Source organism: Apus apus, chromosome 10, assembly GCF_020740795.1.
Source record: "Apus apus isolate bApuApu2 chromosome 10, bApuApu2.pri.cur, whole genome shotgun sequence".
NCBI lineage: Eukaryota > Metazoa > Chordata > Aves > Apodiformes > Apodidae > Apus > Apus apus.
Window position 1 is genome coordinate 12,612,105 of NC_067291.1, and position 14,523 is coordinate 12,626,627.

Consider the following 14,523-nt stretch of genomic DNA (forward strand, 5'->3'; position numbering starts at 1 on the left):
CTGCCAAAGGGCAGCAGCTGCCCACGCAGGGCTCTCAAGCAGAAGGAAGTCCAGCAAGTCCCTGAGGGTCTGTCTGCCTGCGCAGGTGGTGGTTGGTTGGGATTTGTGCTCCAGTTTGTCAGCTCCTTGCTCCTGTCAAAGCCCATGGTGAGGGACTGGCCAGGAAAAGGCAGGAGAGCAGCAGCACATCCTCCAGCCAGGCCTGAGGCAGGACAGGAGGTGGCAGCTGAGTGTGAGGAATTTCACCCCCATTTCTCCTCTCTAGCCTTGAGCCTGGGGACCTTTGGGCATAAATACTCACACCCTCTCTAAACTGCCCAGCCTCTGCTCTCCCAGCCTCTGCTCTCCCAGCCTGTGGTGAAGTGCTTGGCATCCGCCTGAAGAGCAAGGCTGTCAGTCTAGCCTACAGTAACAGGGTTGTTTAAACACGTCTGACTGACTGTGGGGCAGAAAGGGTGATGCCTCCTGCAGCCAGCCCAGCTGGGGCCAGTGACTACCAGGCACAGGGTGAGTCTGTACCTGCTTGTGGCCATAGCTGGGCCAATGGAGGTGACTCGGGAGGCTCACAGTGGCTGGACCCAAAACTCAGGTCAGGATTTTATTGGCCACATGCACAGAGCTTCTCCACAGCAAGCAGTGAGGAGATGCTCAGGTAGGGTCTCTTCAGGGGTGAGCTCTGAGGTGGCTCCAAGTGGCTACAAAGGTGGTGCAAACCACAAAGGGGGGGTTTAAACGCACACTGTAAAACCTGCTGGGGTAATGGGAGGGAAAAGCTGCTGAAGAAATGGGGTTTCACTGGCACGGATCCCTTCCCGCTCTCCTCCTCCTCACAGAGGAGAGGTGGGGTTCCTTGACAGGGCTGGCGAGAAAGGTAGGTTTTGGCGGGAAAGTAACTGCCAAGGTCATGAAGAGATTCTTACTTGGGACCATTTTGTCTGTTTTTCAGCTGATTTTCTGTAGGACTTACATGTGTTCTCCCTCCAGAGCAGTCCAGCTGTTGGGAAAGAGACTTGTGGCTGGTGTGGAGAGCATGTGCCTGCCGGTCCCTGAAGGGCACAGCTCTCCGGGGCGCCGTGCAGTCCATCTCCCCTCTCCAGTACGGGTTTATACCTGTGAGACACGGGGAGAGAGGCATTGGATGTTTCTGCACATTCATTTTTCAGGTAAATGTTACTTATAAACATTCTTCCTCTTGTAAATTTCTCTGTGAAGGGAATGAACATTTTAATCTTTACTGTGGGGATAGCCATTAATGTTAAATATAGTGAAAAGCAAACACTTCCTGCTGAAAAAGCTTTGGCTTATTTAGAATGCACGTTAAAAAATGCATAAAATGTAATGTTCATGTACAAAACCTGTGACTGTAGCATATTTTGGAAATAAAAGCTGATGCTTTTATGATTCAACAATTCTTAGCTGAGGATCCCAGACTAAATTTGGACAACAGGTGCAGTTTCTTTCAACACTGCAGCACCATCCCTCATCAAAGTGCTGTGATGTGAACTCCCTGAATATTAGAAGAGAAAAGATTACTTCTTTGCCACTTACTGGTTGAGTTACTGCGAGTTCGTTGACATGCAGCTTTACTGGGCAGAAAACAGTTTTGTATTTCCAACGGCCTTTCCTTACATTTTGGTGTTTCCTAAAAAAAAAAAAAAAAAAAAAAAATTAATAAAAATAATCTGTTGCTATGCAAGAAATTCTCAAAAGTTATCAAACTTAAAAATGTAGTTTCTCCTAATTTGGCTTGCAGAAATGTCAGCCTTAATCAAAATACATGGAGCAAAATTATTTAAAATAAATAGGGAAATAAAGGAGAATACAGCTCAAAACTTTGTTTTAAACATGATTATAACTTGCCAAAGTAATAAGATAGAAACAAATTCTGGATCGTTAGTCAAAATGGACCAAAAAAATTAATTGAACAGCCCCAGTTGGTTCAGACAGTCTAGATATTTTCATGTATGGGTAAACTGTAACCTTTCTTGTCTGACTTCTGGAGATAAGTGGTGCTTTTGGGTGCTCAGTTTCTATCACCTCAGAAGGGTATTAATTTCAAAACGAAAATTCTTAGGCCCAGCTTTGCCATGGTGGATAGGTGTCTAACTTCTGCTGATTTGAGAAGTATGGGTTTTAGTCAAAACATTATGTAGGTGTTGAAAAGCTCTGGAGGACCTGGCTTTAGTGTTTTTAAAAAAATCAGCCCCTTCTACTTGGAAACTTTTAGTTGCTCTTGAAAATATGGTCACGAAGTTTAGCATTTAAAATCTTGCAGATAAACCATTCAGGTTTCTAAATGCAGGGTTTTAGAACAATTTCAAAATAAATTATCACATCTGAATAAAAGCTGATGTTAGGGATAATTTCTGGACATGTATGGTTCCTGAAAGTCTTGCTTCTGTGGTGACGTGGGGAATGCCATTGATCCTGAGGGAACCACAGTTAAAGGAAGAACACTACTATATACAGACAACATACACAGATCAATTAAAATATAGTAAAACTCCAATATAAGAGGGATTTGCTCAGCAATATTCTGCAGAGGCTAAGAAGGCCACGAGAGCAGCATCAGTGCAGAATCTATATATTCCAATCTGTCTAGAGCTAACTAAGACAAATACTTTCTTCCAGAAACCTGATTTTAGTAGTCCTGTTTGGAGATCCCTCAAGAGCTAATGTTCGATAATTTTCCTCTTCGACAGTAGGTGGAGGCATTGCCAAGTAGCAAAATCCCACTAAGGCTTTCCAGTCTCATTCCCCTTGGGAACTCTTCAGAATAAGAAACACAGAGAAGATCCTTAAAGACACTTTTTGAAAACAGTTTTCAGTGATTCTCTTAAGCTATCTAGCTTGAAAAGCCTTTGCTATTAACTCTAAAGTAATTTGGTGCAGGCTTGTCTTTAAATGCACAGTTCACCTGGATCTCTCTCAGGTGGTACTATACTACAAAAGTTTAATGTTGTTCATCTATGGCCACTTAAGCATTTAAAGCATAGAAAACAAGCAAAAATCTTGGCAGTATCCAGCAGACATCTGTGTGAGACAGTTCCCTGATGTCCTACTACGTTCTACTCAGACCTGACAGCAGCTCCAGTCAGGGCTGTTTTCTCAGTGTAGGATTATATCAGAGCTTTACATGTGACCCATTTGTAGATAACAAGCAGAAAGTGCCTTTTTTCATTTAATATCAAGATCTAAAGCCTGCCACAAATCTCTGGCTGAGCTCCGTTGCCTCCAAAGTGGTAAAGGATTGGCAGAGGACTAACCCCGTCCAGTAGCCATCCTCTGGTTTCCTCTAAAATTTGCAAGTGAAAAGCATTTGGTGCCATCTAGTTTGGTGTGGGGATGAGAGGACAAGAAGCCTGAAATGTAATGTGTATAATCCAGTGAAATGAATTCTGTGAAAGAAAGATCAAAAGAGTTTTCCACTGAAAATTTTGGTTATATTCCAGGGGTGCTGACCTGTTAATTTTGCCTCCTGTTCCCCTATCTCTGTATCAGGCTTCGGTAACACTCGCCATGGGAATTTCCTAGCTATAGATCCTAGATCCACAAAACCGCTTCAGCAGAGGGCCTGCTCTGTGGCTTCTGGATTCATGGATGTTCCCTTATATCTACCTCTGTCTTTGCTCAACTTCCAAACAGGAAATTAACATTGACAAGCCATGTGTTTCTAAAAGGAGGGGTTGTACAGCTCTTGCTAGAATTTCCCAGAGCTTTGGCCTCCCCATGGCCTCTGTTTATCTGGGAAAAAGCTATGCTGAAAGCCACCAGAGCCTGACCACAAGAGGTTTGGGGTTTTGTCAGGAAGAGCAAAACCATGTTCTTCCAATGTCTGATGCACAAATTCTCCTTGTCTCTCAAATAAACATTGTCAAAGGACCCCACAGCTGTGGGAGGGAACACAAGTTTCATGCTTACTTTGCTAGGCATCATCATGTTCACCAGCCGGGTTGTTGGGTGAATGAAAGATTCAACCTCCTTGCAGGACAAATCTCTAAGTGATTGTCCATTTAGTGTCAGCAGTTCATCCCTTGGGCTCAGACAACCATTCCTTAAAAAATAAAGAAAAAAAAAGAAAAGAAAAAAAAAAGAAAAAAGGGAACATGTTTGCATATTGTTTTACAAAGAATGATATGGCACTATTGTATTATGTGTCTCACTAACCAAGGAGTCAGCCACAACCATCCCTTTGCTTTGAACAGAGCTGCTATGAGATACCTTGATGTGTGATGTACCCCATTCCCTGCTAGGACATATTCCTGTTGCTGCTCTCTTCTGCTTATTGCTGCTTTTCTGTATGTAACTTACAACCAGGCTAAGGCGACAGCATAGAATAGCCAAAGACAGGCAAAATATTCCTCCTCTCTCATCATCTTCCATTTCCATCTGTAAGTTGATCAGAGACTATAATCTTTACTCCCCTTCAGGAGGACAACTAGGAAAACACTGAAAACTTGATGTTATGTACAATATTTTGTGCTTCTAGGTTTTATTTCATAGTGTCATTGAGAAGCAATAGATTCCTGAATGGTCACAGTTTTATTTTTCTAGAATCTTGACCTGTCTCTCCCACAAGAAGCATTGCTAGAAATTATTCCCAAACATCACTGCCTTTCTCTGAAGCTGAGCTTCAAGGCATAGATTGTCACAGAAAGCTTGTCATGTAAAATTCATGCAGTAAGCTTGCTGACTTCACATGTACTGTACCTGTTTGCTGCACCTCCAGCGGGCACCTGGCTGCCTGTGAACCCTTTCCAGAGAGATGCACAGTTTGGAGTCCTAGAGAGCTTGATTCCTGAGCTGCTGTTCCCTGTGGTTGTACACAGCCTGCAGAAGCAGCTGTCCTGATTCAGAAGATGAAAGTTGCATGAAACGAAATGTTGGTTAGTTACAGTAATCTTGTGTATTTTTAATAAATGCAGATTTTTTTTCTCATTCTTAGAACCAGATTGCCTTCAAGTAGAACAGGAACAGGCCTTTAACACCGTGCAGTTGTGAAAGTATAATTGTATTATAGAGTCAATGTTTGAAAGAGGTTGTTTTCCTTAAGACTTCAGTGGCTTCTGACTACAAGAGGGAAGCATTAGAATAGAGTGCTCCTTTGCATAGAGGGGAAGAGAACAGATAATAGACTTTGCATAGTAACTGGATAAATTTTGTCTATGCTAACTATTATAAGAAAAGAGAGAGGAAAATAAACATATACCAGAAAAGAAAATACTCTGGAAAACAGAAGAGGTCTGAATGGAAAATAAGTGTATACAAAACACTAGAAGCTCCACCCGTGCTGCTGACTTTTTAGGGGGCAGGGGAGCAGAGAGGACTGAAATAATGGAAGGTTTCCAGACTGGTTGAGGTTGCTGTAGTCTGTGTGTTGCATCTGGATGACTTAATGTAAACATACTTTTAAAATAGTTATGAATCATGAACATATGGCCATAAAAAAGGGAGTTGCTTAAGTCATATGAGTAAGTAAAGCAAAGAGGGCACTGACAAAGTACATGAAGGACAACACATTTGCCTAGCAAATACACTCCTGCAGCACAAATGTGTGAACACTTAAAATTCTAAAGAGACAAGGAAAGCTGGAAAAAAGTTATCACACAATCTTTTCTATCTGCTTAGTAAATCTCCTAATGCAAGTATTCACTTGCTCTGCTCCCAGCTGAACCCACCTCCTCTGCCCTCGCCAGCCTCTCCATACTCCACATAGTGAAGAGGGCTCTCAGTGTATCCTGGATCCAGGCTTGTTCCCGAGAGATTTGTATGACTGAGGTATAGATTTCTGAAGGGGAGGCAAATTGCATATGTTAGGACAGGCCACAAAATTATAGCAGTGGTCAACTGTCTGTATTGCTCCTGGGTCCCCTGGTCAGAGTGGCATGAACTATTTCCAATGATCTGTAGTCCTCTGAAAGCACAAGGAAAGCTGTGTAACCACCTTCTTCACCATGAGTAGGGCTTCATTTCTGCCATAAGCAGAGTTCATCTAGCCCTGAGGGTTAGAAACATTCTGCTCTCTTACCACAAATCAATAGGGATCACATCATACCTGACTTAGAGCAAACACAAACTTCAAATGTCCAGCAATGTCAATAAAGGTCATTATCTTCCAGGCTGAATGTTGAAGCCTGGCTTCCACTCTGAGACTTGCCACAGTAAACCTAAGGCAGTGAATGAATAAAGTCTTTAACTTTGAGCCCTAGGCTAACTGCAGGCTGAATTAAGAAGGCACTTCGTAAGGGCTTTACTTGTATTGACTGACTTGTTAACTCTGTGGGTTTGCTTGCATTCCAGATTGTCTGCCGTTAATGAGGAGTCTGAATTTACCAAGCCTCTTTTGTTCATGAAGAGTGCTTCTAGTGACTCACAGGTAAGTGTGTGCACATGGACAGAATTCTATTTTAAACCAGTTTGTTTGAACTCTAATGTTAGTTCTGGAGCTTCTGTATTTACTTTTCATCCAAGGTAAATATCTTGGGAAATACTTGAAAATCAGGACTACGTTATGTTTTCTTTTATCCTATGGCAGTGGTTTGAAGTCATCAGCATGGTTACAAAATAAAGATTAGAATTCTGATGTCTTAAAATTTCCGATCTTAAATAGCAAAAAATGTGAGCTTCTTTTTCTGTTTACTTGCATTGGTGCTCAGTTTTAGGTATCCATAAAACATTACAGGCCAGCTTCTCGTACATGAAGCTGACAGGGTTTTCAATAGGATACTGTGCTTGCTCAAAACCATGTGAAATGTAAGATAGATATTAAAGGTAGAAATTTATTCTGGTGCTTGGATAAGTATTTTGAGACATCAGCTGGTCATGGACTGGGACTGTTGTGAAAGAATAATTGTATTATAGAGTCAGTGTTTAAAACAAGTTGTCTTCCTTTTTTATCTGTAGTCAGAATTCAATTTTGGGCTTGTTAACTTCTCTTCTTAGGAGTTCTTACTCTTGTATACTGCTCTCTTGAAATATCTATATATCCTCTCACAGATTCAGCATAGCTGTTCTCCACTCTTCATATTGTTCTTGATTTTAACATAGTGGGGATCCTTTTCAGACTGGTCCCAACTCATCTCTGTTAAGAGCACACAGTCATGCTTATGCCTTTCCTGTAACTTGGTCACAGTGTATAGCTGCTCTGTTCATAGCCTTTATGAAAATCTTCATAATTCATCATAATCATTGTCCAAAAGTCATTTGGCTCTCATCAGTTTCATAGAACATCAGAGTGCAGTGGGTTTGTTTGGCTCTGAGGTCTGTCATTGCAGCACCATTGCAAGTCCTTTGGGGAAGACTTTGTATTTTGTACAATGGGACATGTGCCAGGCTGGAAATTCCGGGTTGTATTGGGACATACATGAGAAACTATACCAAATAAAAACTGATATGAATATTCATCCCAAGAGCAATAAATTGCATGCACTTAGTCAGAGGGAAAGTAGAGGTTAAATTCATTGTACACTGCAGAAAAATCTCGGGAACAATTTCTGTTTAAATCTGGAATCATCTTACCAAGTTGGGCTACATTTCAAGTAAGTTCTGTGTGTCAGTCGTTTCTGTAAATAATGTATATGTATTACTTAAAAAAAATATATCTATAATAAAAAAATAAAACCAAAACAAAGTACCCCACCAACCAGTTTTTATTGGACTGTAGGGACATGTGGCAAATATTTGTATGTTCTCAGCATCTGCACTTTTTTGGGTCCTGGATATAGATCATTGTATTTGCTTCCAAGTTATTGCAACATGACAGAAAATTAATAAAAGCTGTTCTTTAGAAAAATAAACATTCAACCAATTCATTTGCCAGCAGTCAATTTGCTTTGGGTTTTGTTCTTTAATATCTTTCCTGTCTCACTTATTATTTTAAGCATAGAAATATTGGTGATGGTTCCAAGAGTAAAGACAATGTTAATTTTGTATCTTCCTTCTTAACATGTCCTGCTCATTTTGAAAGGTGATTTATAGCTCTGAATGTAGTGAATGCTGAAAATCTGATGAAATAAAGTTGGCAGTTTTGGTGTCTGGGCCAACCTAGTCTACTCATGATTAGCACATATGTTTAAACATGTATTTGTTGCCAGTGAAGAAAATGTCTGTGCTTGCAGGGGGCTTTGCCACCAAGCACTCTGAGACTTTGGGGAAACTTGTATCTGCGTTATAATATCCACTCATTGCTGTGAAAATAAAACAGGACAAAGTCTGTGGGAGAGTGTTACAAGCAAAATTTGTCTTTAAGCTGAATGTGCCTGGCTGAAAGATAAAATCAAAGGTGGAATTCAAGAGCCTTCTGGAATGCATTTTTGTCACAGGTGAGAGGAGATTAAATTTTCATGTGTTTAATTCTGGAGAAGTAATTTGCACGCCCAAGCCAACACTCTTCTTGTACTCTCCTTTTTTTGCCATGTGAAATGCAAAGCTTCTGAGGATAATTTTGTATCTGCCATTTAAAAGATTTCTTTTTTCTTCCTGCTTTCATTAGACAGTGCTAGCTCGGAGTCCTGTCTCAAAATCTCTAATTCCAGATGTTGTTTAGAAATAAGGGTAACCATGGCATCTGTGGAAAACTGAAAAACTTTTGTGCACTCTTAACGTAAGACACAGTAGTTAGATTGTCTGAAATGAAGTGTTATACAAGGCTGGTTCAAGTAAGGTCTTTGACTCAGTTAACCAAGCAGATGACAGTGAGCTGATTGACTGTTGTTTTTAAAAGGAAAAAAGAAAAAAAAAATCTAACAGTACAATAATGAATTTAAATATTTAGCTTTTCTGGCCTCCTGACTGTGAAATGTGTGGGATTTCCAAGTGGAAGATTAAGAGAATACAGTCTTTGGGGATATATTTTTTTTTTTCAAGAAGTATTTTTTTCTACATCAGTTCTAATAAAGGGCCAGAGACTCTCTGGCATAACCTGATGTGACTCCACAGATTCTGACATACTCTAGCCAATGCCTTGGTCTTTTCAAAATATTTATAGTAGATGTAATTAATTTCCCAGCAGCTTATTCCCTTCGCAATTAATAAAATGGCAGAAACTATAAAGCCTCTGGATGATGCAAGAAGCAGGGCATGAGATTCAGGTTCTGCCCTAGACAGATGGCTCAGCACATCAGATGTTACAGATGGACCTTTCCAGCCATCATCTGGCCTTTGATATGTTTTTTTTCTGGGAACCTTTGGCCTGGCCCACATTTTCAGTGCACACTGTCTTAATATAACAGCCTCTTTCCCAACTTGTTCTGGGAATAACATGTCCCTGAAGTCACAAAGGCAAGAAGGCTGGAAAGACAGAACAAGTAGGGAAAGGGAGGAGACCACATAAAGGTCTAAATAAATGCGGTCTCCTCTCCTGGTTTTGTTTTTCCATCCTGCCCATAGGCTCATGTTTGAGACATTACAGTCTGTTGCCATAACACTTGTCCTGGTACCAAAGGGCCAGCTAACTGGTTTTTACATAAAGATGAGTTAATAAAATATATCCTAGTGATGACCAAGGGAGAAAAATGACCTTTTGTTTTTTCCTTCTTCAAGCAGAGTGTCAGGGACCAAAGGAAGCAAGTATAGAAAAGTTTCTATGACTGAGTGGTGCCATGCAGTCAGATCAGCTTGGATCCAATGTTTGCATAAGGAGTCAGCCCTTCCTTGTTATAGTTTATAGTAGCTCTCAGTGACTCCCAGGGTGTTGATGATGCAGAGAAGTAATGGAATGCTTCTTGAAGCAGCTCTCAAACCCAGCAGAGACTGCTGTTCTATGAAGAACAGGAGCTGATGTTACCTAGTGCTGTCCATTCTCCCGACAACTGGCATAGCTTCAGGCTTTGTCATTGGCATGAACGGGCATGACCATCTTCCACAATGTTTGCTGTGCGCAAGGTATCAGCATTGCTTATAAATTTTTATTTTCTTTTCCTTTCAGGCCACCTGAGAATTGCTGATTTTTGTGAGAAGCAAACTATAAAGGAGATTTGCTTGTTTATATGCTGGCAAGCTGGCATTCTTGCCCTGGCCATACCAGACTCAGCACACCTCATCTTGGAAGCTAAGTGGTATGGGAGCTGGCTGAACGAAGGACACCCAGGTAATCCTGGGTGCTTAAGGCACCATGAGAGGTAATATGAGAGAACAGTGGAAAACAGAAACCAGTAAAAATGGTAGGTAGCATCACTGTTAAACAATGTCCATCCTTCGCCCTCTTGGTGCACTAGTAGTGTAAATGTGGAGTGTGGAAGTTTCAGTTAAAAATATCTGCACAGGTACAGTTTTTTGCATCTGTAGGCGAGCCTTTGTGACACTTCTCACAAGAGCCAGAATTATGATACAAGGTTGTAGTCCCTTCACACACACATTAGCACTGCTCTGTGAGTCAGATGGTAGAGGAACAGTGACATCAATTTTCAGTCCCAACCCCATCAGCATAGCAGTATTAGCACCAAAATCTGGGCATATTTTGTTGAAAAGAAGAATGAACAAAACCTGGTATCATCAGAATTTCAGCCTTCTGAAATTCTCTGGTGTGCAGTAAGAACTGAGTTCCAGCTCAAAGTCTTTTCTACAGGTAGTGCAATAAGAGCAAAGTGATTCTGTGGGGATTCTCTGGAGTCTAATACAGGTTGTGCTCGTGCTGCAGTGCTTCCCTCAATGGCTTCAGCAACATTTTCTGTTGAAGACTGAAGTGAAAGAAATTGCTGTCGTGATGCATAGGCGCTCTCTCTTCAAAAATCCTCCTCTTACCTCTCATTTCCTTGTTTTAGGTAGCACCTAGTTTCTCAGATTGTTAGTAATGGGACAAAGTACTATTTGGGTTCATAAAGATTTTGGAATCAGCATAATATGCCTCTAATACATATGCAAAAGTCCTTAAATACTGTTTGATCTGCTCATGATTTATGTGATAGTGAAGCCCATATAATTGTCAGAGTATGGCTCAAAGAAATACTTTAGATTTTGAACAGAGGAGAGAAACTAGTATTTGGAATAGTGATGTTCCATGTTCACCCTTAGTTCTGGAGAAAAAAACACACACGGAGCATTAAATCATGTTGGGCTTTTAAACATTCTTCTTTCCCTCCAATGTGACAGCAAAGCTTAAGTTAGTCAGTTCTGTGGGAGTTATTAGCACCTTCAGAGTCATGTTTAGGGCTGCAGGCGCTGGAAAGCAGAAGAATACTGGAATATCCTCAGCAACACCACAAAAAGAATTGAATCAATTTTCTTGAACAAAGACAAGGATCCTTCAGCTCTGAGTCACACACCATGAATTTCTGAAGTGTCACATGGAGATGGAGGGAGGGAGTGCTACACTGGGACTTGAAAAATGCTTGTTGACTCCTTTCTTAAAGAGAGAGGTTTTACGCTGAAGCTCTCTAAGATGTGTGGAACATGTTGGAAGATTGCTCTGACAGCCTTGTGCCATATGGAAGGTGGACATCACTGCTTTCGTAACATAGGGCAGAGCCTCAGCAACAGTAGTGCAGGATAAGGTCAGTGTAGCTGTTACCAAAGTTCATCCAATTTAGCATGCTGTGACGAGACTTTTTAGAACCACTTACTGATCCACATCTCTGAAAGGTATGGAAAATTAGCAAGTAGCATCTGAAGAGGTTTATATTGCTACAAGCACTCTGGAGAAAGAATTTAATTTACCCATTGTCTACCATGGCACTAAGCTGCTGTAAGGGACTGGATTGCTGACTAATTTATGTCACCAGCCACCCAGGCTCCTGACCCATCCTGTTCAACAACACTAACACTCCAGCCTAAGAGCGGATTTATACCCTTAGCAGTTATATTTTATCTGTGCAATGCCATTAGTTATGAGAGTCACTCTGCTCCCCAGATCCCTATTTGAGCTGCTTGCCAGCTATAAAAGCAAATGATCTAAACTTACAGTCTGCAATAAGATACTGAATAGTTTCTTATGGGTATGGATCACAGCAGTTATTGGAGCCCTGTATATTTTGGAGGTGTACAAGCAAGTAGACTGTGGCAGCAGACACACACCTAAGAAAGTGCTTCAGCTTTGTTAAAAGAGAAGGGGGAGTCCACAGAGGCCAGCTCCTTCTTCATGCACAGAAGGAAATCAGCAGAGTGCATATGAACTCTTTCCAAAAGGGAAGAGGTTGTATGGTTTTGCAGGTGACTGAGTGTATTTTGGGACTTGGGTCAGTGTCACCTATTTATTTTTTCTCTCAAAATATAATAGAAAGTTGGTTTGTTTTTGTGCTCATGCTGAGACTGTGCTGGGGGCTGAAATACATCACATCCAGAACTCTGTCCTGCTGCAGGCTGTAATATTGGGCTGCATGCTGTGTTTATTGGCAAGAAAACTCAAGGAGTAAGAGGAGATTCTGATTTTCAGTACCATTGTGTGTTTAGATGCAGAGGTCTAGTTTTAGCCCACTTCTGTTGTAGGTACATAAAATAGAATATATAAGAAAGAAATATTTTAGGTGAAAGTGGCTTCCACATAAGTCACTATTGGCACAGGTAAAAGGCTTATAATAAGGGATGTGCCAGGAGAACACAAACTGCATGAAAAGTCATGTCATATTTGCAGTGAGATCCCTTTTACACATCACACCAACAGGTAGACAGAAAGTGGAAAAATTAGGATAGGTTACTGGAAAGGAACTTTGTAAAGGCAGCTAACATACATTGCACGGAGTGAAAAGAATGTTCAGATGGTTAGGGTTAACATAGTTACCTCTTGATTAAAGAATAATGTTTTAGTATGAGGCTATTAAGAGTTTTACATCTCTAGGAAAGAGTGACATCTCTGCTGGTTTTAGAGCCATCACTACCTCCTTCCTAAATCAGAGAGAGAGAGAACATCTGCCTGCTGAGCAGCCTTCATACTTGCATAGCTTGGGACATCCCATGGTATCATGTTTTACTAATGCACTTTACTATCATGACAGTTTTATATTTGGAGCTGAATACCATATTGCAGGTAGTCAGTGCTACTCCGAATACACTGAGAGTGGTCTTAGCAGTCAGTGATTTCAGCAGACTGTCAGCCAGCAGAGTGCAACAGCACAGCAGGGAAGCTAATACATTTTCATGCTGTTCATATGGAGCAGGAACACTGCAGGCTCATAGGTGCTGAAAAAGCCAAGTAGAATCCTGTGTTCCTGAGAAATAAAAATTGATCCATTTAGGACCTACAGCAAGGGGAAACATTAAAATCTACTGCGCTGAGTTGCCTACCTTAGTGAGCAACTTTCTTCTCATGTTGTTGCAGTTCTCATTTGCTGCAGCTTTGGCCTGGACCATGCTGGTGATCACACGTGGAGGGTCAGGTGGGCTGTCTTCTGTCTCTGATGTGCACGGCAGTTGTGTCCTAGGACAGCAGTCAAAATCCTCTTGACTCCAACTGGTAGAGATCTCAAAGGTATCTGGGCATTTCTCATCAGGACTTGAGCCCTCATCACTGTTTTTGGCATTGCAAAGTATAAGTGATCTTGAAATGGAGCGAAACTTTCGTGACTTCCTGTTCCCAGCATTGCTCTTTCGATCCATCTTCAGAGAGCTGGTGATGCTGCTCTTTTTCCTGTCGTTCTCCCATTTGTGTGGCATGATACTTTCCATAACTTTCTCTGCTTCTCTGGTGCTAAATATCCTCCAGGAAAGGAAATATAAAAAGTAAGTTGTAATATACCCCACTTTCTCCCACTTAATAACCTACACTACTGAAAAGCTCTAATGAATAAATCGAATCAACAGAGCCTTTCAGTCTGCTAACAGCCACGTGATACCTCATGACTTGCTAATTCTGTTTCTGTGCAGTGCTCTACTAAATTCTTCTTCACCTTTTCATTCTCCTCCCATGCTCCCCAAGCACAATGGAGTGCTTTTAATAAATGTTTCTGATGCTTCCATTGTGCTGCTTCCTTTGGGCTTCTGCTGAATTTGCATGTTGCAATCCCAAATTGAAAAGGAAGATGCTTTAAAAGCGTTATTCTATTCTCCTAACATTATTTGGAAGGAGGAAGCTCCTCCTGAAGTTTGATTCTGAAACCACCATAATTCGAAGAAGATGAATCAGATTGTCAAGGTTAAGTTCTCTGCCGGGCACATCTGATTTGTAAGTGGTTTAGCAAAAGCAGATCTTAGCCATGAGAGAGTAAGGAATGTCAGGCTGCTATAAAACTCCTACCTTTGCAGACCAGAACTCACTTAAGACCATGCATTTAACAGTATCAGAGAGATCCAGTGGAGCACTTAAGATGTGAATATCTGATTAGAGGTGCAACTCTATAAAGGAATCCAGCTCCAATACATCATTCAAAAGTGTCCCATTACCAAAGGGGTTTGCTTCAGCATATGATTCAACACAGAAAATGAAGAGCAAGTGGAATGAAAGTTATATATGCAAAATGTGGCAAAAGTTGAAGCTTTTGTAAAATGTGTAAAGTTATGAGCACGTTTCCATAATAAAGGGAAGCTTTGTTAAACTGGTTCTTTTCCCTCTCAGAAAAATTTTCCTAGAAATATTTTAGTAGATATATGTCCGTC

At 41.0% G+C, this 14,523-nt stretch overlaps 1 protein-coding gene across 1 annotated transcript in view; it reads right to left on the bottom strand.

Moving 5' to 3' along the window:
* The window catches only part of IL16 (interleukin 16), a 30,365-nt gene extending 16,747 nt beyond the window's left edge, over nucleotides 1-13,618 (bottom strand). Inside the window, exons 1-5 of the mRNA XM_051628626.1 lie at nucleotides 13,216-13,618; nucleotides 4,711-4,847; nucleotides 3,922-4,054; nucleotides 1,549-1,642; nucleotides 968-1,110 (exon numbers count right to left, since the gene is read on the bottom strand). Of these exons, the coding sequence (XP_051484586.1) occupies nucleotides 968-1,110; nucleotides 1,549-1,642; nucleotides 3,922-4,054; nucleotides 4,711-4,847; nucleotides 13,216-13,596 (888 nt within the window). The 5' untranslated portion in view covers nucleotides 13,597-13,618. The remainder of the gene's footprint in view (nucleotides 1-967; nucleotides 1,111-1,548; nucleotides 1,643-3,921; nucleotides 4,055-4,710; nucleotides 4,848-13,215) is intronic.
* Nucleotides 13,619-14,523: the final 905 nt, after the last annotated feature.